This window comes from Callorhinus ursinus, unplaced genomic scaffold, assembly GCF_003265705.2.
Source record: "Callorhinus ursinus isolate GAN/ISIS: 27379988/994484 unplaced genomic scaffold, GSC_fseal_2.0 scaffold22, whole genome shotgun sequence".
Taxonomy (NCBI): Eukaryota; Metazoa; Chordata; class Mammalia; order Carnivora; family Otariidae; genus Callorhinus; species Callorhinus ursinus.
This window is the reverse complement of record NW_027397084.1, coordinates 27,780,773-27,804,369: the sequence shown is the minus strand read 5'-3', so window position 1 is coordinate 27,804,369 and position 23,597 is coordinate 27,780,773. Positions and strand designations below refer to the sequence as shown.

Sequence of the window (23,597 nt, the reverse complement as noted above, 5' to 3'; positions counted from 1 at the left end):
AGTAGTGACTTTTACTCACTGACCCTATTCGAAGGTCTTTCATGTGTCCTTTGAGTCGTGGTTTTGCTTTCCTCAGCTGTAGTCAGTGTTCGAATGACAACAGATGACACCAAATTTGGATAAAATAGAATTTCCAGTCTATCAGTGCCAATGAGATTTGATTTGCTATCTAGGACTTAAATTCCTCGTAAAATGGACTTCCTGTGATATGAAATTTGCACAGGTTCTGTTCTTCTAATTATTCTTTTTTAATTCTAGCTGTAAAACCAACAGAAGCCCCTACGGAGCCACCCACACCTCCTCCCCCTCCAACAATTCCACCGGCCCGGGATGGTAAGTGGCGGTACATTCAGCTGGTAGGGATTTATAGCCTTCTTATTTATGTAGCCTATACATGATTTCCAATTGATATAGGGTATTTCCGATTTACTATTCTTGCTGAAGAATTTTTAGATTAAAAAAAAAAAGATTATCGGTAATTGTTCTCCCCTGGCCCATTTTGGTGTGTATGAAATCAGTCATGAACTATAGTGCTTCAGTTGGAACTCTGTTTCCTTGATTTTGCGGATTAATGTCTAGTGATACTTTACCTAGTCCATGGTCACATGATGGACATTCCTTTCTCCTGGCTGCCGGCATCAGTAGGCACTGTGAACGGTTTTGGCTGTATCTTCAACCTACCTGTGGGGCCTTTGGCTTTGGAATTCCTGGCTTCTGCCCTGGATTGCACAAAGCTAAAAAATATTCATTCACTGAAGTTCGAGACATAATTGTCACTTGCAGTGAACTGGCAAAAAGACGTGCTGAGCTAATAGGACTGGTCTCTCAGTAATTTGGGGCAATTCTCAGTGTTTTATCAGATTTAAGTTTAAGCTAATTAACTACTGGTTTATTCTTTTTCCCACATTCTGTTTCCAGCATTTAACTGAAAGACCTTCAGATTTTAAAAGCATTTTTCTTTTGTCTTAGAAGGTTCTAGAATGCTACAACTTTATTAAACCTATTAAATAAATAAAATTAAAAATTAAAAGTGTATTCTTATAGGATAAAATAATATTATACAGGGCAAATAGTGTTATTATAAGGTAAAATGATAATGGGTTTCTTTATATTAGACTGTTGAAAGAAATTCAGTAAATAAATTTGGCTTAAAATGTTAATTTTATTTTCTTAAGAGACTCTACTTTTTAAAGCAATCTTAGGTTCACAGCACAATTGAGCTGAAACTACATGGAGTTCCCATATATAACCTTCCCCCCACCACCCCGGCTCCCCTGGTGTCAACATCCAGCACCAGAGTGGTGCATTTGTTACAATCCATGAGCCTACTTTGGCACATCATTTTCATCCACAGTCCACAGTTTACATTAGGGTTCACTGCTAGTGCTGTATATTCTACATGTTAGGTTTTTATATACTGAAATTTTAATTTTTTTTTAACCCTCCAAGTCTGAAAATTCAAATCAAAGACATTATTTTATTCTTTCCCTTCTTCCCTGCCTATAATTCTAGTGGCCTAATTTAAAATGAAAAGACACCTTATTTGCACCAAATCTTCACTAATTATACACAAAATCTCTATACCCACTGATGGCTGTTCTTAAATTCTGGACATCATTGCTTTTCATTTGATTTCCTCCTCTTCTATTGTTTGAAGCCACTTGAACAGTTCCACGAGGAAAGAACATATATTTGCATAATGGATCTAAACAGATGGAGTAATTCCAGAGCAGAAATTGAGGGCCCGTTAGACTAGTGCTCCTCAAACTTCATTGTGCATGTGATTTGTCTGGGTATCTTGTTGTTAATCGGATCCAGGAGGCCTGGGGTAGGGCCAAGGATTCTGCATTTCTAAGAAGCTCCCAGGAGATGCTGCTGCTGCTGAACTACACCTTGAGTAGTGGGGTTTTAGGCTACATTTCTTGGTTTTGTAACTTCATTTGAATGAAAAAATTCATGAGATTTGGGGTTTCTCTGTTTTTTTTTTCCTCAGTATGCAAAGGGGCCAAGGCAGACATTGTATTCTTGACTGATGCCTCCTGGAGTATCGGGGATGATAATTTTAACAAAGTTGTAAAATTCATCTTCAATACTGTGGGAGCCTTTGATGAAATCAGTCCTGCTGGAATTCAGGTGGGTACTATTTCATAGGTGGCTATTCATTTGTAATGTCTTGTTGTTTCCTTTGAATATTTGTTTTTAAGTAGAAAGGATTTTTTTTTTTTTAAAGATTTTATTTATTTGTTTGACAGAGAGAGACAGCGAGAGAGGGAACACAAGCAGGGGGAGTGGGAGAGGGAGAAACAGGCTTCCTGCTGAGCGGGGAGCCCGATGCGGGCCTCGATCCCAGGACCCCGGGATCATGACCTGAGCTGAAGGCAGACGTTTAACGCCTGAGCCACCCAGGCGCCCCTAAGTAGAAAGGCTTTTCAGTATAAACTATGTTTTAACTTTTGGTATTTACTATTTTCTTGACACATGAATTTTTGGGAAGGAGTTGGGCATAGATGGCAAATAGAAAAATAAACCCTCCTCTAGGTATTCTCTTGGCTAGATGATTCTCCTTTTGAAGAGTTTAGGGCATTCCTACTCTGACTTCCTGCTTAAGACTTCCGATGATGATACATTTCCACAAAAGGTCATCTAATGTTCTGGAAATTAAATGCATTATGATTGTCATACCCTGTTAAGTTAGAGGACTCAGTGATGAATAGTGACTGGAGTGGGTGTGTGGCATTTTGTACTTGGTCATTGTGGCATCTTAGATTATGAAAGTAAGAGATTTTGACATAAGCCACAAATAATTTCATAAACAAATCACTTCTTCTTTTATGGAATATACTAAATTTCAAATCCCCAAATAATCCTGGGAACATTTTTCCAACCCAAGAAGAGTAAAAATTCAAGCTGGTTATAGTCTTAATTTAATGTATTAGCAACCAAGCCATCTTTTTCATCCTTCTAGAAATTGAGATTTCTAGTAAAGAGTAAAAAAATAAGTACTGTATTTTATTAACTTCTATGTACCAGGACTTTCTATATATGATTGTCAGTCCTTAAAACAACTCTAGAAAGTAAGTATAATTATCTCCATTTTACTGATATGGAAACAAAAGCCCGGAGATGCAGAGAATTTGCCCTGTGTCACATAGCTACCAATGGCCAGAACCAGGATTTGAATTCTGACTATGAAGCCTGTACTCTGTCCAGTTAATCATACTGTTACTACACTTGTGGTGGGTGCTGATTATTATCACATAGGCAACATTTTAGTATTACCATAAAGAGTGGATGCAGTTAATGAGAAGAAGCAGTTGGCTGAGAACCAATTGCTTTGCCGACATTTGAGTTCAAGATGGTGTGTTCTCATTTCTAATCCTGGGACCTCACTCTTCCCTAGCTTTACCCATCCCTTCCTACATCCTAGAGAGAGGATGTGGATACCATGTGAATACAGCATATTTACAATGTTAATATTATCAACAATTTCATCGAGGAGTAGAAATGAGAGAATTTAATGAGACAATAGTATCAGTGTTATAACATTAGCTATAGAGAGCTTATAATATTCTGTCAGATCTAAGACACTTGCCCATCAACACCAGGAGGAGCCACTGGAAAATTAAAATATAAAAAGAGGCATCTTAACCTCATCACCGACCACATTTCCTTTCAGGTCTCATTTGTGCAATACAGTGATGAGGTCAAGTCTGAGTTCAAGCTGAACACGTACAATGACAAGGCCCAAGCCCTGGGGGCCCTCCAGAATATTAGGTACCGAGGAGGCAACACAAGGACAGGTACAGTTAATCAAAGTGTACGTCGACCTTCACTCTCCAAAGTGTTGGGCGTGGTAGAACCGAGTGTACTATCACATTTCATTATTCAGATTCTTATCAATTGAGTGTGACTAATGGCACTTGGATAGTTTTCACAGAACTGACACCAAAATGTTCCATGCCACACTCTATAGGCAAGGCTCTCACGTTTATCAAGGAGAAGGTCTTGACCTGGGAGAGCGGCATGAGGAAGAATGTCCCCAAGGTGCTGGTTGTGGTCACAGACGGTCGGTCACAGGATGAGGTCAAGAAGGCGGCTCTGGTCATCCAGCAGTCAGGTAAGCCCTGGCAGTCCGGTGCCTGGTGATCGCACTCATGATCGTCACGTGTTTTACGTGTTCCGGAATGATTGCGAAAGTTGAAACTGCTGCTTTTACTTTATTGTTCCTGCTTTACTCTGGACTCCGTACCCTTGAAATGTTGGTTTATATTTAATCATGGATGGTTTAGTAATTGCTCCAAAAGGACATGGTATATATCTTCACTGAAGATGTGACTCGGGGTGTGTAAAAGAGCAAACCTACCTTCCCCAGAGTGGCTGGCAGGCTACAGAATGCAGTAAGAGAATGCTCCTAGAACAGGCTTCATGCCACAGCAGACATGAATTTTGGTGCTGGGTCCCCGTGCAAGGAGAAGCATAGGGAAGCCTTTAGCTTTAGCACGTCCTTGCAGACGCAGACCCGATGCAGATTGCTGAAAGGAGGTGTAGTGAGGCCTCAGGAAGACATCTTTGGGGTCGACCTTGAAAAATCAAATACCCCGAGAGCCTCCTGGCAACACTGCCCATTGGATTCATTTTTTAGCATTACTAGAGATGAAATGAGGTCTTACTGGTACTTGCATTCACACCCTCCACACCCCCGATTCCCAACCCCCAGGCAGAGTCCAAGGTTAACATATTTTGGAGAGAATTATATTTTGTGCAAATTACAAAATAATTTGTTATATGGAATTTGTCAACTGGACATACAGGATTCTTTGGCTAAAAGTATGAGTCATGATTAGCGCTAAGTCATACCGCCTTCTTTCAATACAGATTGTTCTTTGCCATGACTTTTTTTTTTTTAATAAATTTTTGCCTTTATGTTGCACACTTTAAGAGGATATACACGTATTTTGGGCTTTTGGCTGATTTAAGTTTGCGGTTATGAATACTTGCTTAAGTTACATCATTCATATCTCGTTAGAGAACTAATTTCTTATATAGTCTATTTTTTCTACTTTCAAATTAAGCTTTTGGAGTGAAGTCTTTATTTATTTGTATTAGCCTAAATAAATGAAAGTCTATTGCCAGTGGGAATTGTCAATTCCATTTCGAAAATGGCTAGAGTGCTGCCCTTGAGCCTGAGTTTGTTGAGAATATCAATTTCAAGAACTCAGATTTTAAAATGAGCCCATTCTTGGTTTCTGGATTACATAAGCCTAAAATGTTAACGGTGCCTAAGAGAGCTATAGAATAGATGAGTAGATTAGGACTGGGGGGTCTCTGGAAGGAAACGTGCACCACATGAAGACTTCCTGCTGTTAAAATGTGCTTCTCTTAATTGTTAGGATTTTATTTTAGGAAACCCAATTAGTTGAGTTTTCTAAGCCAGAAAATAGGAAGACCTGGAAAAAGTACCTCTTTATTAAAGAGAGTTTATGTCAATTAAAAGGACTTGCTGCATCTACTGAGAAAATTCAGCATCATTTCTGAAAAGATTTTATTTTGAATTGCTGAAACAACAAAGGACGGAAAAAAGGATCTGTAATTCACTCTATAAACACTACTTTGCAGGGTTCAGTGTCTTTGTAGTTGGCGTGGCTGACGTTGACTACAACGAGCTTGCCAACATCGCCAGCAAACCAAGCGAACGGCATGTGTTCATTGTTGATGACTTTGAATCTTTTGAGAAGATTGAGGACAACCTCATTACATTTGTCTGTGAAACTGCCACTTCAAGTAAGTCCTGGTCCAAATGGATCCACAATCTCACCTGTTTTGGAAGATAACAACTTAGTGGACAACTGTCTGTCCTATATGGGATCAAGTCTGTGCATAAATAGATCCCAGGGAAATCACTTGGGAATCTGATGAATCATTGTTCCTATTGAGATTGTGCTAAATGTGTGTTTGTCAGAGGTCCGCTTTTAGCTTTGACGATGTAATATTCCTTGTATGGAAATGAAATGTTTTAACATATCCTTTTCCCACCATCCTGATGCTATGACATTTGAGTAAATTAATCTTCAGCTTCGAAGCGCATTTCTGTAAGATGAAGGCTTTCCCTATTAGTAACCAATTGGTATTTGTTCTGTCAACATCCGTGCTTCAAGGGAGCAATGAAAACACTGACCCTTGCATGTGCACTCCGTAGAAATGCACTCGGTTTTCATTTGTTTTTTTGGGTGTAGAGTTTTTATTTTTTGCCAAGACTTCAAGTTCAGTTTTTAAAATACAGTGAAGGACCAAAGATTAATTATTTAAGTCAATTATCCTCTTCCCCATCCATAAGTACTGATTCTTGGGATATTATATTATGGAGAGAGTTTTGTGGCTAGTATAGACCCCTGGTCCTAAGAAGGGCTATACTTTACAAGTGTTATATTTCCCCCTATTAAGCATTACTAAAAACTCAGAACTCTAGGTCGAGGTGGTGGTAGTCAACAAACGGCTGTGGTTTACTGTGAGAGCTTATGCTGGAGTTCAGAATGGAGCTGCGCTGGGGGAAGTGGGTCTGGATGTACTGTTGTCTCCCTTGTACTGCAGGGGGTCCTGAAAGCCAACCCCTGGTAGCCCTAGCTCTGGGGGGGGGGTGGTTCAGGGTGAAAACTATGGCACACTCGTCACTGTTAGGTGATGTTTGGTGGCCAACATGAGGCTCGGCGGCATGTCAAAGATGGCTGAATAGGGGCAAACTCCTCCTGCCTTTGCCTACCTTTAAAATGCCATGGGAGAAAGCTTCTTTCATCTACTGAGGAACATCTGAAAATTTAATTCTTTTTACCTCTATTTTAACTTATTGAATTCTCTATTAAAATCCTTTCATTCTATTTTACTATTCATAAGAACACTGTAAAATGCCCACTTGGGTTGGAGAATTAAAGGAGAAAACATTGATTATACTAGTCGGTACGAGAATTTCTACCACACAAAGGAAGTGTACAAAAAATAACATATAAAAGGGTAGACTGGTGTTATTTTTTATAAATGAATGAACAGTTACTTGGTACATGTACATAGCTGACTTCTGTGCATATACAACGTGTGTATTTCATGTTGATGAATTGTACTTAAAGAGCACTCTACATTGCAGGTTGTCCTCTCATTTATTTGGATGGCTACACCTCACCAGGTAAGCGTTTATACCCTTGAACTAATTTATTTCAGGATTTAAGCAATAAAATCATTAAAATAACCTCATTTCAATATTCGTTTTTCTTTTTTTGTTGTAAAGGTTTTAAGATGTTAGAAGCATACAACCTGACGGAAAAGAATTTTGCTTCTGTACCAGGAGTCTCTTTGGAGTCAGGGTCTTTCCCCAGCTACTCAGCTTACAAGCTTCAGAAGAATGCCTTTGTGAATCAGCCTACGGCGTAAGTGTGACAACTAGGAGGTTCCTTTTCTTATAATGGGCCTGACACTTTCCCGAGGTTCTTAGAATTGTGCTGACTTCTTAAAAGCTAGAAGCTTTAGAATTGTCAGCAGTCTCTTTATGGATGATTTAGTTTAGTTTCCTTAAATATAGTCGAGTTAAGTGTTTTCCATCAGGTCCCACAGGAGACTAGGACTCAAGCCTTGCTATTCGCAGACCCAAGAATGTCATCCTGGTTCTGTATTATTATGGATTATGGACCTTTTAGGATTTAAGGCTAGGATTGTAGATTTAAGGCTTCTTCTAAGGGAGGCTGTTTAAATAGGAAGGCAACTAATTATTTTGAACATTTCTCACTGTGGTGCAGAGGGACAGAATGGAATAAGTGCAGAATGCGAGTCGGCATTCTTTTTATTGTTTCAGATCTCCAGAAGATGAAATATTGTGGCAGTTTTGCTTGTCCAAGATCAGACAGGCAGTGGTTAGTTTTTATTGGCTAGGGCTCTGGCAATCTGTTGGGGTAGCTCTAGCTGTTGTTACTTTACTTCGCGAAAGTTTGCACCTGGGTATCATAACTAAAATATGTAATTTTTTGTTTATTAGAATTAAAACACTTTAATGTTGAAAATATGTGTTTGGCAGCTTACGGAGAGAAAAGAACAAGAAGAAATAAAGCCTTCAGAATCTTAGGACAGGATCAGAAAATGATGTCTGAAATTTGAAAAGCTTTGGGAAAGCTGATGGAAAATTCAGACTAAAACCAAAGCTAATTTCTTTTAAGAAAGCACAGATCATATTGTTGTAGTTTGACCACATTGGAAGTTCCTAACTCTTTTATGGTTAACCATGTTGGTTCACAGCTTTAGATTTGTCAGTGAACCTTAATACCCAGTGTTTAACTTTCAGTCACCACAAGATATGATTCCTGCATTTTAACTTACGAGAGCCTACTGTGTTCTCAAGAGTCAGAACTTGTGGCTGAAAGAAGCCGAAAGAAAGAAGCATAAATGCAATTAAAAGTTTTTTCATCAGCACTCACTCTCCTTCCTCACTAACTGAGGAAGGAGAAAAATGGATTGGGAGGGAGATGAATTAATATGGAGAAGATAATATTTTTAACATGGATTATTATGAAGATAGTGGGTTTTTGCACATACAAAAGGCATTGTGTCAGCTTGCCCAGAACACATGTTTCAAGAAGCAGGGCAGCATCGTATTCCGGAGGCACCAGTGGTGCAATACCGGGACATGAAACTTCAAGAGACATTCTGTGCCCTCTGTCAGTTTGTGGAAGAATAGCTTCTTTTCTGTCTAAGAGCTGAGAAAGCCTTTTCACTACCTCCAGGAAGAAAGTATTATTAAATGGTCTCAGACGGAAACCCATCAATCCTGCTTCAAAGGCTCCCCCAGAACAATGACTGACTCAACTCTGGAAGAACACACGGGACCACATTTTTTGTCTAATAGTCTTAGAGCCAAGAAACACTTCCTTTTAATTGAATCACATCCTTTATCATCACTAAATGTTTGCACATGTACATGGCCTTAACATTTATTACTGGTTTTATTTTTGGGAACATGTGAGCTTCTGGAGATTATGTGATTTATTTGATTTCAAGGGAGGAATTTGGAAGTGTAAAAGCGACTAGAGATAGGGAAGGAGAAATTAAAACCTTAAGCCATATGACTTATGACCTCATACCTTTTACATTGGGAATTAAGTAAGATTCATTCTCTTTAAATTACATCCATAGATATAATGCCTATCACTCTAAAATTATTATGTAATTTTATAATCATCTTTGTGTCTAGAAAAAGTTAACAGGATATTAACAGTTTTTAACAGTAGGATAAAAGACCATTGGGCAATTTCCCAGACTTTTGCGCCCTTAGCGCAAAAGTAAATAATCTATTTATGTAAGAGATCTTTAATGTGTGTTCTTCTGATGTGTTTCCTAAATTTTTCCTCTTCTCATATGTAACGAGATTATTATGAATGGATTCTAATACTACCGATAGTGAGATTATCCTACAAAGATTTAAAATATCCTCTATTTCTGGTGAGAAATCCCTATTAACTAACTAATCAATTATGTTTTATCCAACAGAGATCTACATCCAAATGGACTCCCTTCTTCCTACACGATTATATTATTGTTCAGACTTCTCCCAGAAACTCCCAGCGACCCTTTTGCAATTTGGCAAATCACAGATAGAGACTACAAACCACAAGTTGGAGTGATTGCAGATCGTAAGGATTTTTATCTTATACTAAGGCACATGCATACATATTTTTGATTGTGTTTTCTCTGTCTCTTTAAAAACCTTCTGAATATACATATTTACTTGATATATGCTTTTATGTTTAAAGTTTTAAAAATATATCAGTAAATATTCTAATTACATTTTATCTCAACCTAAATGATTGAATATTTTAGAAATCTCTACAGCAGGTGTTATTTGTTAATACTTTCCCAACATAAAGCATACCGTGTGTGATTTAATAACAATTATGTGTTGGTTACAGCTTCTAGCAAGACATTATCATTCTTTAACAAGGATACAAGAGGTGAGGTACAAACTGTTACATTTGACACAGATGAAGTGAAGACATTATTTTATGGAAGTTTTCATAAGGTAAAAACATAAAATTATCTGTTTTGTTATAGAAAAATATATGACTTAAAAATTAAAACTAATGTATAATTTATTAAAATGTCAGGTTAAATTGGTAGAAACATAGCTATGTCTTTTAAGAACAAAATCTTATTTTAGAGAATTTGATTAATTCAAGAATATTTAAAATAAAACAACAATTCTACTAATAAAGAGATAACTGGTACTAACATTTTGATATATTTTCAGTGTGAATATCCTTTCAAAATATGAGTCACGTAGTATATATAGTATTGGATGCCTATTTTTTCTACCTACCATTTTGTTGTGAACCTTCATGTCATCCTTAATTTTTGTGGATTGTATTTTAATTGATAAAATTATTCTTTTTAGAACACAGTAAGCTCCTTCTGCTTGCTTGTTTATTGAAAAGTTATAAACATGCTAGTCCAAAAGTTATGATTGTCTACCAAAATAATTAATATACATATTTATGAGATTAACTTTTCAATAAACACACTTATGAATTCTCTAAAAAATATTAAAAGTTCTAAGATGCATTCTTAGGGGATCGTCTATTCTTGTTAATCTTCATTAGTTTTTTGCATGTCAGCATCAGAGGATAATATAGACTTTCTATCAAAAAATGATAATTGACACATAAGTACTAAAGTTGGAAGCATTAGAAATGAGAAGAACTGTCTAGGTTAGGAATAGACTTTTTAATGGTATTCCTTCATCTGATGGATTGAGTTAACAGGAGGAATACCACTTGGGCAACAGTATGGCACTCAGAAAATTAGTCCTCGTGCATAGAAGACAAATATTTCCAGTTCAGTCTGATTCTCAAGTGAAAATTGAACTTTCCTGTACTTGAATAGTTTAGCTAGATTTCTTGCAGATTTTACTCCTGAGAATCTTGGTTTCTTTCCAGAATGTTTTTTTTATTGATGAATCACTCTTGCCAGGGATGGCAAGGGACTCTCCTCATGGAGCTCAAAGTGGCTTCAATGTGCACATTAGTGAGAAACAAAAAAAAAAAAAAAAGAAGGAAAAACAAAGATTTCTGAGTATAATGGCATATCTACTTAACAGTTTACAGATTTCCATGAGGAAGTACAGTAAAATAAATGCCTCACCAGGAAAGCAAATTCTAGTTTGACAAATATTATTAGCTTCAGCTGCTCCTTATCTGATAGTAGATGTTGAATTTGGCTAAGTTCTTATGAACTTTTTTGGCTCATTGATACACCTATTAAACTTACATTTGAGTACTTGCTAAAAAGAACTATTTTATTTTTCCTTCCATACCACTGAAGTTATTAGAAATTCAGTCTTCTATGAACCAACTGATAACAACTTAAAAACTATTATTTTTAAATTTCTAACTTTCATAAAATACTTCATTTTACTTAAGGAAAAAAAGGGCAGTATTTTGCAGAAGTCTGTAGTGACAGTCATTAATTACAAATCAAGATAATTTTTTTGACATTTCCTTCTTTGCTTGCCTTGATAGAGAACTATTTGTGTTCTTAGGTTTTTTGTAATGCCTCTTTTTCTTTCTGACAAGCTCTCTTGTCTACTCAAATCTCTACCTTCTTTTTTCATCAGACCTTTCTTTTTTTTAGTTTCTCCTCTACTTTTTCACTATGCTCTTTTTCCTCCTCCATTCCTCCACCCCATTCTAACCTATTCTCACTTATCAATTCAAGTGCCAAGTTCAGTCACTATTGTCTATTTACATTCTTTACTGATCCAAAGATTCACTTTTCTTTCATTTTACATCTAATTTGGGGAACTAAAGTTCTTCAGTCCTTTGGATGAGAATGGGTGGTACTCTGATAGCAAGAAATTAATGAAAATTAATATAGGGGGCTCTGGGAAAGAGAGGGTGGATAGGCTAAAAGAGCTTAAATAAGGAATGGCAGACAGCTATGGCTTCTTAAGGATTCTCTTGACAAGTTTTTGTGTCTCTGTTCCAAGTGAGAAGTTTATAGTAAGAAGAAAAAATGGAATAGATGAAAAATAAAGATTTAGGGAAGGGCAGAGCTTGGGAAGGGAGATGATTTGATGAGTGTCCCTATTGTTTTCTACTTGTCTGTGACCAAAAAATGTTTCACAACTGGGAAATAGTCTCTAAATACTTGGGACAGTGGTCTACAGATGAAGAGCCTACTCTGAAATGTTATTATCAATGTGTTTAAAATGTAATGAAACATACCGAAGAGACTGTAGCAAAATACATTTTTAACATGAGTTTCTTAATGGTTGGTATTGACTGACGGAAAAATTTTGTTACAAATTAAAAATTTTGATTTTGAGATCATTTTTTGGGGTACTATGATTTTTCAAACACTTTGTGAATTTTTGGCCCTGAGTTTGTTTATACAAGAGCCAACAAATAAATTTTTTTTAAGCTGGGTGTGGAGCCCAGTGCAGGGCTTGAACTCAAGACCCTGAGATCAGGATCTGAGCTGAGATCAAGAGTTGGACGCTTAACTGACTGAACGACGCGGGTGCCCCAAGTTTTAGTTCTTATTAGATAATAAATATCTTGGGAATGCATATATGATGTTCTTCTGGAATTCAATATTAGATGATTGTTTTAGGAACATTTAAAATTTATTTTTAGTAAGCTATGTATCACTTAAAAGCAATCAATATGTAATTCACACTTAAAACTTATAGATGCACTAAGTTAGTGTTTTGCTGGTGATTCTATATGGAAAAAATATTCACTGTTTAAAGACATCTCCAGAGATTATCCTAATGCTTATTGACTCAAAGCATTTAAGAGAATTTCTGTTCCTTTTAACTTGGAGCCAAACTTTTTCAAAGTAATCATCAAGTACTTATGTGAGTATATGTGCTGTGATAAGTGGAAACTACGAGCATAACTATAAACAAAAAGGTTACCTGCAACCATTTTATACATTGTGGAAATACAAATGCTTTGTTAATTATCTGCACTAATAGATTTCAAATTCTGAGTGTCCTCAATATCAGATAAGAAGTCAACATAAGATTCTTTCCTTGTAAAGAACTTGAATCTTGTATCTGTTGATTTCCAGAACTAAATCTCTATAGAAGATGTGTGCTAATTCTTTACTATGTTAGGTATCTATATGGTGTGCAAGTTCTTTTTGACTGAGATTAGGGAGTAACAAATTAAAAATTGAATTTAGCAAAACCACTGGAAGACATTTGAGGCTCCTTTCTACTGAGTATAATAACATATTAATAATTTCATAACTTGTATTTGAATGGTTCTTTATAGTTAATGGAATCATTTCATCTACTACTCATCTCTGGTCATCTCAGTAAGGGTACATATGGGAAAATAGGAAATTATGCTGTATATGTGGATGAGGGCTCATTCAGTTTGATGTTGTTAATAAATGACATTGACATTGCAACCTGGTTCTTGGATTTTTAGTCCCAAGACTTGATTTGGGTTAAGAATAACTTAAAGAACATATTTTTTAACCTGTGATCTGAAAAATGCAGAAGTCAGCCAAGTTTTTTGGGGTAGAAATTTTATAATGGAAACAAATGATCTTTTTAGGTTCATATTGTAGTGACCTCAAAAAGTGTTAAGATTTACATCGACTGCTATGAAATCACAGAAAAAGACATCAAGGAAGCCGGAAATATCACAACCGATGGTTATGAAATTCTTGGAAAACTTCTTAAAGGGGAGAGGAAATCAGCCACGGTAAGTAACACTTTTTTTTTTTTTCTTGGTACCTTGTGTTAAGATCGAAATAACATTTTAAAAATAATCCGTGAGTTTTTTTGTTTTTTGTTTTTCTTGGTGAGGTTTTTTTTTTTTTTAAGATTTTATTTATTTATTTGAGAGAGAGGCAGAGAGCATGAGCAGGGGGGGAAGGGTAGAGGGAGAGGGAGAAGCAGTCTCCCCTCTGAGCAGGGAGCCTGATGCAGGGCTCAATCCCAGGACCCTGGGATCATGCCCTGAGCCAAAGGCAGATGCTTAAGGGACTGAGCCACCCAGGTACCCCCTCAATGAGTTTTAAGTTGTCAAATTCCTTAGACTGAAACACTGAAAAATTACATTGAGGAAATACGCTACTGACAGAACATAATAATGTTCTTCACTGCAAGAAACAAAATAAGATGTCAAGGCACCAGAGAACATCATGTAGTCATCTTGAAATAGGATCAAGTTGGAGAGTACAACACAAATAGTTGCCAGGATAATCAGTGAAATCTAAAATAACTCATTTTTTGTTCTTCAAAGATAGCGATTGTTAGTACAAATTTTGGCAATCAAGACATTAAGCATTTGTAGTTTAATGACACAGACACAGGCTGTCACTGTCATAGAGCCTACGCTCTATCACAGAGGAGTCATCCTCTGTCTGTCTCAGAAGGAAGATTGGTGTAGTGGGGCAGCCAGCTGACCCACTGCATTACTCACAATTTGCACTGGCTCAAGTTTGAGGCAGGAGCATGCCAACGTATTTACAGTGCTATCTAGTAATAAAAATTTAAATTTAGAGTTTTCACTGTCTCAGGCTAATTAAGTTCATATTAAATGTCAATCAATGATAATATTGTTCTAAAAGCAAGGTTAACATCTTTGGCTTCTATCATTATTTTTTAATTGCATTTATTTAATTTAGCTTTCTTCCGTGGACTGGATTTCCTTCTCCTAGATTCACAAGTGAAGTTTTTATTCCACAATGTAGAAAAATTTAGTGCAAACTTATACATAGACTTTGTATATACATACAAACAAGCTTACACATAGACTTTTTACTGAATATTGGATTTGTTCTTTACATAGAATAATTATAACAGGTTTATAAAAGGATGGTTATATCCAAGCAATCTTTGCCTTTTCACCAAAGGAGCTTTATTTTTAAAATGTAGAAAGATAGAAAACATATACTATATTGAAATAGTTAAACTGAGGGTAATCATTAAAAGTTATTAGTCAGCCCCCAGGTAAGAATTTATGAAAAGAAAAGCATCAGTTTTAGGATAAAGGCAGAATGGCTTTTTTTTAAATGTTATTTTTCTACAAGGGTGGACTCTTAAAAGTTGATTTAAATGTGTATAGTCTTCAAATTCTTAATTAAAGTCTTAATTCCTAAATAAAGCAATTAATGTTCTCTTTAAAAAGACAAAACTCAATCAAGCATTTTATTTTAGCCAAGGAAGTGAATCATAAGTGGGAATTTCACATATGCATTTTGCCTTAACATCTCTTTTTCTTAGGCATGGGTTTTTTATGTTCTTTCCTTATGAAGTAAGGATCACGTTGCTCTCAAGGGTGAAAACCCTTGAGAGAGTCTTTGTGAGAAATTGGCAAAGGTTAAAATGCGGAAACATTAATATAAAATGTTTCTCGTGCATCTTTAGCTGATGTTGCTGTTGATTGTTTGCAGTTCCAAATCCAGAATTTTGATATTGTCTGCAGTCCGGTGTGGACCAGCCGAGATAGATGCTGTGATATTCCCTCTAGGGTAAGTAAAATGGAATGGAATCATGTCGTGGTTTTAATAGTCCTCCCGGAATAAGGGATGTGGATGCAGATGGTTCGGGAGAGAAAGTAGCACTCAGCAACTGAATCTCCAGGATGGAGCTAAGGGACAGGCTTTATGTGCATGCTCATCCACTACCACAGCTCAGGCCGATGACCCCTCCTCCAAAAGCCAGGAATATACAAGACCACATCTGGAAATTCTCCCTAACGGCCAGGGTGGTTATGTGTAGTTAGAGAAGTCCTGCTGAGTCAGCGGGTTTGATAAATCTACTTATTACAAAGCTCTCCTATTGCTTGTAAAATATCAGCATTTTACAGAATAAACCCTCATCTCTGTGGATATCCAAGGCTTATGGTGGACGTAACAATATTACTTTGTGAGATGATGATTTTCCCTCATTGGATCCATGTAAGTGGTAATAGGTACGAAGCTGAGCATAATGATGGACTGGACTCTTTTGGCAAGCAATGAACTGCATACATCCACAGGACGAATGTGTGTTATTCATTCAACAAATAGTTATTGAGCACCTATTTATTATAAGCCAGGCAGAATTCTATGTGTTTGGGCTACAGCAGTGAAAAGTGAATATTCTAATGGAAGGAAGGGGGGGAGAAAGAATTAACAAGTAGATATACACTACATTACAAAGTAGAAAGTCCTATGATACAAAGCAAAACAGGGTGAAGGGATAGAGAGCCAGGTGAGTACTGTCAGCCCTCAGTGATAAGGTGAGGTTTAAGCAGAGACCTGATGAAGCGAGGGAGTGGACAATATGGATAAGGGAGAAACAGCATTCCAGTCAGAGTAGACTGTACATGCAAAGGCCCTAAGACCCTGAATATCTGAGAAATATTAAGGTGGGGCTGGAGCTACAAAAATGGAGGGGTGGGAGTAGGCAGTGAGATGGGCAAGGTGGTGCTGGTTTGTAGAACGTGTAAGGCCCTGTAGTCCATGGAAAAGATTTTAGATTTACCCCAAATGAAATGGTATTGATATCTGAGCTACTCAGCATTTCTCTTAACACTGGATTAGGGAAAATTGTATTCAATTACCAGTGGTCCCTGTGGTGGTTTCGTAAACATTTCTTTGTTATGTAAGGTTTCCTAAAGTACAACAAAAAATAAAGACGTAAAGGACCAAAGCAAGATTCAACATAAGGCTATTTGTCATGCTAAATACAAATTATTTCTTCATGTTGAGAAACAGATTTCCTTGTGCATATAAGATAAATGTGTGTTGGGGGGGAGGATTGGAAGTCGTTTTGATCTCAATTCATAGGCAAATATGCTTTTCAAAATTTCAGAGAGATGAAGCAAAATGCCCTGCTCTTTCAAATGCTTGCACGTGTACACAGGACAGCGTTGGACCTCCAGGTCCACCCGGGCCTGCGGTAAGGGAACTGCAGCAGTCCTAGCTTTTCCTCTAAATCTTTGATGTGATCATCTTTTGGCCAATATATAGTGGATAAAATGCTTCCAGCCATCTGTATTTTCTAGGACAGAGCAAGCTAAATTGCAGACCATTTTTTGTGGTATGTTTTGAGATCTGAAATGGAATAAATCAAGAAGGAAATTTGAACACATTTGCACACATTTTTCCAGTCATGCAGGAATGAATGATATTGGCTAGTATTCAAGAGCTTTTCTCTTAAAGATGTGAATCTGGGTTTCCATCTATAATCACATGAGTTTGAAAATTTCTTCCATCTCCTAAAAGCTTCCTGTATGTATGTTATGGAGCCATGGTTGAAAGGCTGATCCAGAGCAACTTGTTTAGAACCTAGGATATGTATATTTTATGTAGCAGACATATCATGAGAATAACATGCAAGGAGGGAAATTTACATATGTGATGATATTATAAACTCCAGGTGAAAATATAGGGGTCTGGAATAACTTGAGGAAGAAGTCTATGACCGGGTCTGTTCATGGGGGTGGGGAGGCCAAGAAAGTGCAAGGAACAACATTGAAGATTGCAGTGATAGATTACACTAATCAGCGTGGAACACCTTGATTTTGTCAATCCGGCATCTAACCTGGCATGGTTTTGTGGGATGGAAGGGATACCTCTAAAGCCTATCGGCCTCTTTTTAAGAAAATGGCTAATTAATGTAGGAAAAGCTCAGATATTCTCAGAACACCAAATTTTATCATACTTGGGTGATAGCAAATAATGTAAATTGATTTTAGGTTAATTACAAACCAGCTCCTCCACATATAGAATCAAATGTCACTGTAATTACCACCATTCATTTATTTTTTATTAACAGTGACTTATCTGATTTATATTTGTAATCGTAAAATTATATCCTGGATGTAACTTAGATGTTTTTGAGAAGTAAGAATTTTTTTATCCTCTAATTATAAGATAATACTATTGGATGTCATTGTCATATTTATTTTCTCTTTGTTCAGTGAACTCTGAATTCCTGCTACTAAAGTACATGTTCTGAGATTCTGAGAGTTTAAAGATACTCTTCTTCTTGCATATTATTTTCTCTGAAGAATGCATTCATATAATTCCAAAACAGAATTTTCTCCTTACTGTACTTAAGTAATGCTTGTTTTTTTCCATTAAACTTCAAATTTTCAAATAAATTTCAAAACTTGCTAATGATTAAGAAAAGTTCAGAATATAAAAGTGAGACACTTGAAATGTACAAGGTTTTGAAATTCTCTTTCCCCACATATTCATATGACATGTAATATTCACTTCAATATTTTGAAGGTAGCTATAGAAGTATTGCCTAGAGAATGCCCTGCTTCTTGAAGTAATTTCTATATATCAACTTCTCCCTGCTTTCCTTATTTTCACCCTAAAATGTGTTCTTACTATGTATTTTAGGGAGGACCTGGTGCTAAAGGTCCCAGAGGGGAAAGAGGAATCAGTGGGGCAGTTGTAAGTATATTTTAGAGCTCATTTAAATTTTCATGTATATATTGAAGTCTGATTGTTCAAATTTCCACTAAGGGGATATGAGACCTTGAGCAAGTTAGTTCAAGTGTAGTGTGCTTTAGGCAATATAAATACTTAGGCCTTGTCTCTGGTTGTCAAGACGACGAATTAGACTAGCCAGAGAAAGAATTGTCCAAGGCATCTCACTGCTGTAGGAATTACACATAGGAAATCTGCCCAAGAACCTAAGGGTTCTGCTGCATGCAACACGGAGAAACAGAGCCGTTCACCCACTCATCAGTCGGAAGACCCACAGGGAGCAGAGTCCCACTGGAACCCTGGAGAGGGTTGGGAGCAGTTGTGCTGCTCTTCATTTCACCTGTCTCAGAGAAAGAGCTGAGTGGCCATGTATGCATTCACTGGGGGTCATCAGCCCCTTTCATCCAGATCCAACTCAAGCTTATTAGGGCAATCTATTATGAAGATAATGTGTACTTTTTGTCGTAATATTACTAATGATGATCTAACCCAGTTAGGAGAGGGTGAGGCTGGGATGCTAACCCAGGGTCCTTACTCCAAGTTTGCACCTTTTCCACCTGGACATGTTGCAAAGAAGCTCCAGCATAGCGCATCTTCTTAGTGGATGTCTGTGTTTCCTTGCTTGATATACATTACATATATACATTAGTCCCAGAAATAAGCCCAAGTCTAAGAGAAAGCAGGACTAGCTAAAACCAAATGAAATCCACTGAAATTCAAGCTTTGATCTCATGTGAATTCATGAATATACATGTATGAATATATCATATTCAGTGTGTTTTACTTCTTTTAAAAATCTACTTCTAATGGGACTTTTGGAAATTTAAGTGCTCTTGTGATGAGAAGTGTTATTGTGCTTTCAACTGATCTTTAATGAGTAATAAAGGGAAGAAAGGAATGGTATTAATAAATGCTTTTATAGGTGTGTAGATTTCTAAAACGTTTGCAAACATTATATGATTGATGTCTTAGAGTTATGATGATAGGCTTCTGATTGGATGTTAGCCCTAGAAGGTCATTACATGACTTTGTGGTTGTTTCTCTCTTGTGTGTTTTAGGGGCCCCCTGGCCCTCGTGGAGACACAGGTCCTCCAGGCCCCCAGGGTCCTCCAGGTCCCCAGGGACCCAACGGACTCTCTATTCCGGGAGAACAAGTAAGCACAAAGGCTTTCTCTATTTCAGTGAGGATGGTGGATTAACATTAAGTTGAAGTGGAATATTTTTTACTGTATTTTGCCAAACTCAAAAAGTTTTCTGGGAACTCAACAAGGTTAGTCATTGAGATAATTTCCTATGACTATAATTTCAGATATGTAAATAGCATATGTAATAATGTATAAATGTGCAGATAAAATCATTGCCACTAATTTGACCTTTAAAAAGTAACAGGTGATGCATTTATCCTTCAACATCCTGAAAGCTTTGAAATTACTTTCAGCTTTGGAAGCTCGTGGCTAATATTGATGACCTCAAGGCAAGCTTGCATTGTTTATCTAGGTCATTACTTCCTTAAAAAAACTTTTAAATAAAATGTTGACTTTTTGTTCCAAATGCAAATCTGAAGTTATAAAAAGGTTTTTACCCTTTAAGACTCATATTTTATTTAACTACTACCATTTTTTCTATGCCTTAAAATAAACAAAAAAATACAGTAGACGAATAAGCATACAATAACTGCATAGTTTTAAAATTGAGTCCAAACTCCCTGTTAAGATGCCTTAACAGATAAATTTTTTTGGCACTTAGAGGGAAAATAATTGATATCAGATATAGCTAGAAATGAAACATGTGGAGGGATAGGGCTTTCTCGCTCAAAAGTGTTGACTACATCTTCTTTTAACTTCTTCTGTCCAAAAGGGAGTTTTGGGGCCTTTACTTGTCTTATTACTATTATTAAATTAATCAGTTTTAATTAATTCAACTTGGCCTTTGTAACAAATGTCTTCTAGCATGTAGTTATAAAGACCAAAATTATGTTACAACATAATTTTCATTGATTGACTATCTTTCTATTAAAATTGCACCTAATTAGATACATTCAATAAAAAATAGCTTTTTCCCTTCAAATTTTATTTCTGTGAAAACCCCATATGTTAAACTATGTTCTTTTAAAGTAATAGGTATATCATCCTGTAATTATATAAAGTTATCCTCTAATAAATGGAAATCAGAACACAGCATTTGCAGTTTAAAAAGTGAGCATCAATCTCCAAAATGATTTATTCACCTACACAATATAAAATGTGTTTATATTGGATTTATGAAGTGATGGAGATTTTGGAAGTGACTCATGTCTTCCCCTTTCACTTAATCTCTGTAAAATGCCTGAGGACTGTTTTCCCATTGCTGCTCTAGGGGCGCCAGGGGATGAAAGGTGATGCTGGAGAACCAGGACTTCCTGGCCGAACAGTGAGTTGTTCTTCAAGTTGCCTTTTCTTTCCCTCATCAAGTGCCATTTGAAAAGCTGCCCTTGTAGTGCCCCAAAAGGTGAACCTAGGTGAAGCAGCAGAGCAGAAGCCAGGCTATGGGCTTCCCATGATTTCCATTTCATCCCGTGGTCTCAGTTGTCAAGTTCGTGCTGTTCAATTCAGGTGTCGGCTTCTTGAGAGTCATCTACTATATGGCGGGCACTGTGCTTAGTTCTGGTTTTCTGTTGCTTTTCAGAGTCCCCTGAAATATTTTTTTAAGAGATTTTATTTATTTGAGAGAGAGTGAATGCGCATAAGTGGGGGGAGGGGCAGAGGGAGAGGGAGGAGCAGACTCCCCACTCAGCAGGGAGCCCAATGCAGGGCTCCATCCCAGAACCCTGAGATCATGATCTGAGCCGAAGGCAGACACTTAACCGACTGGGCCACCCAGGCGCTCCCCCTTACCCCCTGATGAAATTGTTTTCAAGCATTTTGAAGAATACAAAGTGTCTTCTCCCACATAGGAACTATATTACAGCATTTCACTTGTTTGTTTCCTTTTGTGTAGGGAACTCCAGGATTACCTGGTCCACCAGGACCAATGGGACCTCCAGGAGATAGAGTAAGTTATTGTGGGCAGGCTCTGATGATGTTGGATAGGATATCACATTGTTGCCTATTAATTAAGAACACTCCACAATTCAGTCTTCATGGCTGGAGATGCAGGATTCACAGATCTTGTGGGAGGCTGAAGAACTAGTACCAGTGGACCACCTGACACTAGATCAATCTCAAGGTCCCATGAAACAAAATGGCAGGACTTTGGGCAGGTCCTTGAAATTTTCATTTTGGGAATTTTAAAAAACTATCCTATTCAGAAAAAAAGTTCATAAAAGGAGTGTTAGTTGATTGGAAAGAGATTCAAGAATCCTAACAAATTCTTTTAAATCCTAAGATTAAGTTCTTTTCATGAGGCAGCTTTTATGTAACTCTGAGAGTAGTCTTAATTTTCATGGCATTTTCTATGAAGTCAGGACAGCTTTTCTATCACATGTAGAACTCAAATTCTACTTTTACACCTCGAGGATGGGATAGACAACTGGTACTTAGTAGGAATTTTGCTTCTTTGTGGCAGCTTTTGGAGTTCTCTTGATTTATGATGGAATCTGTGCAGGAAACCTCATCTTTTCTAGGACAAATAATGAGAAGCACAGTGAACATAAATTCTATGTTCTATTCAATGTTACAGAAACATTTGGTTTCATCGGAAATGACAAATACCTTAATAAGAGATTTTAGTGTCACTCAGAAACAAGGAACTGTTGACTTTTCAGTATCTTAGGGGTCGGACAACAGCCCGGAGTAGTCTGTATTCTGACTAATCAAGTTAAAGCTTGTGATTAGCGGCAGGATCTGAGAGAGCTAATAACTGTAATAGCTGTCACTAACATGCTGATTTGCTAACCTTAATACCTCTAAGACACCAGGCAGAAGAGGAGGGTAATTCAGTTGCAGCCAAGATTTGCCCAGATAATACTGAATGGTGGATGATATGCCAGTGAACTTTATTTGCCTACTTTTAAGTTTGGGAGAGAGAGAGGTCAGAGAGAAGACTGTGTTCTTTGGAAATCTGTGACCTGAAGATGGTACTTATGTAATACATTCTTCTGACTCTTTTGAGACTGGCACTTCAGTTTTTTTGAATTCTTATTTTATAATAAAAGACAGTAGTAAGATTGCAGAAGTGACAAGTTGGTCTATTCAATTAGAAAACAAAACCAAAGATACTGCAATTAAGTGATGATGGGCTGACTCACTTGGTGCTGTTATTATGGAAGTCTTGTGGGACCCATCCCATCCAGCCAGTGTGGGCTTCCTGCAGATACGGTAGGTCACCAGTGATATCCCATCAACAGATTCTTCCCTGAACTGGTGGTCAGGCAGCCATTGCCACCATCACTGCTTCTCTGAACGAGGGAATGGGAAGGGTCTATGCTTTTTTGCTCTCAAACTCTAATCTGTGAATTAGAACTTTGTGGTGAGTCCACCCAGATCTCCCAGGCTGAGAGTGAGGAAACCTCTCAGGAAATCATTCCCCTCTTTCCTACCCAGGCTTGTTCACCTACCTACCACTTAGTTTCCTACCACTAATGCTGAAAGTAGGGTGCACAGCTGATGGAACATAAACAACTTTGGAAAGTTAGATAGACTTTGGTATAGGCATCATGCCTGAAAAGAAAGAAATAAAGAAAGAAACTTGAACTCTGTGGTGGAAGAGAAGAGAAGAAAGCTCAGGAGAACAAGCCCAAGGTCCACAGTGAGGAAGGAAGAAGACTTGTTACCAATATGGAGTTGGGAGGAATTGGATGCATGTGTTGTCTTCAGCATAGATGATTTGCAAAATGAGGCACAGCTTTGGGGACCGTTAGAAAGAAACAAAAGAACTGCACGTATAGGTATCTAATACATGTGTATTCATGAAAATAACCATGGGTCTTCTCAGCCAGCCTCACTTAAGGGGAAGCAGCAATAACCACTGCAGCTTTGAAAATGGAGAATAAAGTAAAATTATAGCACAAAGTTCTGCAGATGGCTCAGTGGGCAGACCTTCTGAAGACATCAGAATAAGATCCTCTTCACCCCAACTTAGATATATATTTCTTCTAAAAGAAAATGGTTGATTGGACCTAAGCGTTCATGGATGGACATTTT

The 23,597-nt window shown here is 37.2% G+C and overlaps 1 protein-coding gene across 3 annotated transcripts in view; it reads left to right on the top strand.

Moving 5' to 3' along the window:
* The window catches only part of COL12A1 (collagen type XII alpha 1 chain), a 112,226-nt gene that overhangs the window by 75,091 nt on the left and 13,538 nt on the right, over nt 1–23,597 (top strand). For all 3 annotated transcript variants that reach the window (XM_073905231.1, XM_073905230.1, XM_025890779.2), the window contains 16 exons: nt 259–333; nt 1,994–2,133; nt 3,677–3,800; nt 3,974–4,117; nt 5,617–5,781; nt 7,136–7,174; nt 7,277–7,415; nt 9,523–9,665; nt 9,942–10,051; nt 13,596–13,745; nt 15,442–15,519; nt 16,847–16,933; nt 18,388–18,441; nt 19,536–19,631; nt 20,833–20,886; nt 21,454–21,507. In XM_073905231.1, the coding sequence (XP_073761332.1) occupies nt 259–333; nt 1,994–2,133; nt 3,677–3,800; nt 3,974–4,117; nt 5,617–5,781; nt 7,136–7,174; nt 7,277–7,415; nt 9,523–9,665; nt 9,942–10,051; nt 13,596–13,745; nt 15,442–15,519; nt 16,847–16,933; nt 18,388–18,441; nt 19,536–19,631; nt 20,833–20,886; nt 21,454–21,507 (1,652 nt within the window). The remainder of the gene's footprint in view (nt 1–258; nt 334–1,993; nt 2,134–3,676; nt 3,801–3,973; nt 4,118–5,616; nt 5,782–7,135; nt 7,175–7,276; nt 7,416–9,522; nt 9,666–9,941; nt 10,052–13,595; nt 13,746–15,441; nt 15,520–16,846; nt 16,934–18,387; nt 18,442–19,535; nt 19,632–20,832; nt 20,887–21,453; nt 21,508–23,597) is intronic.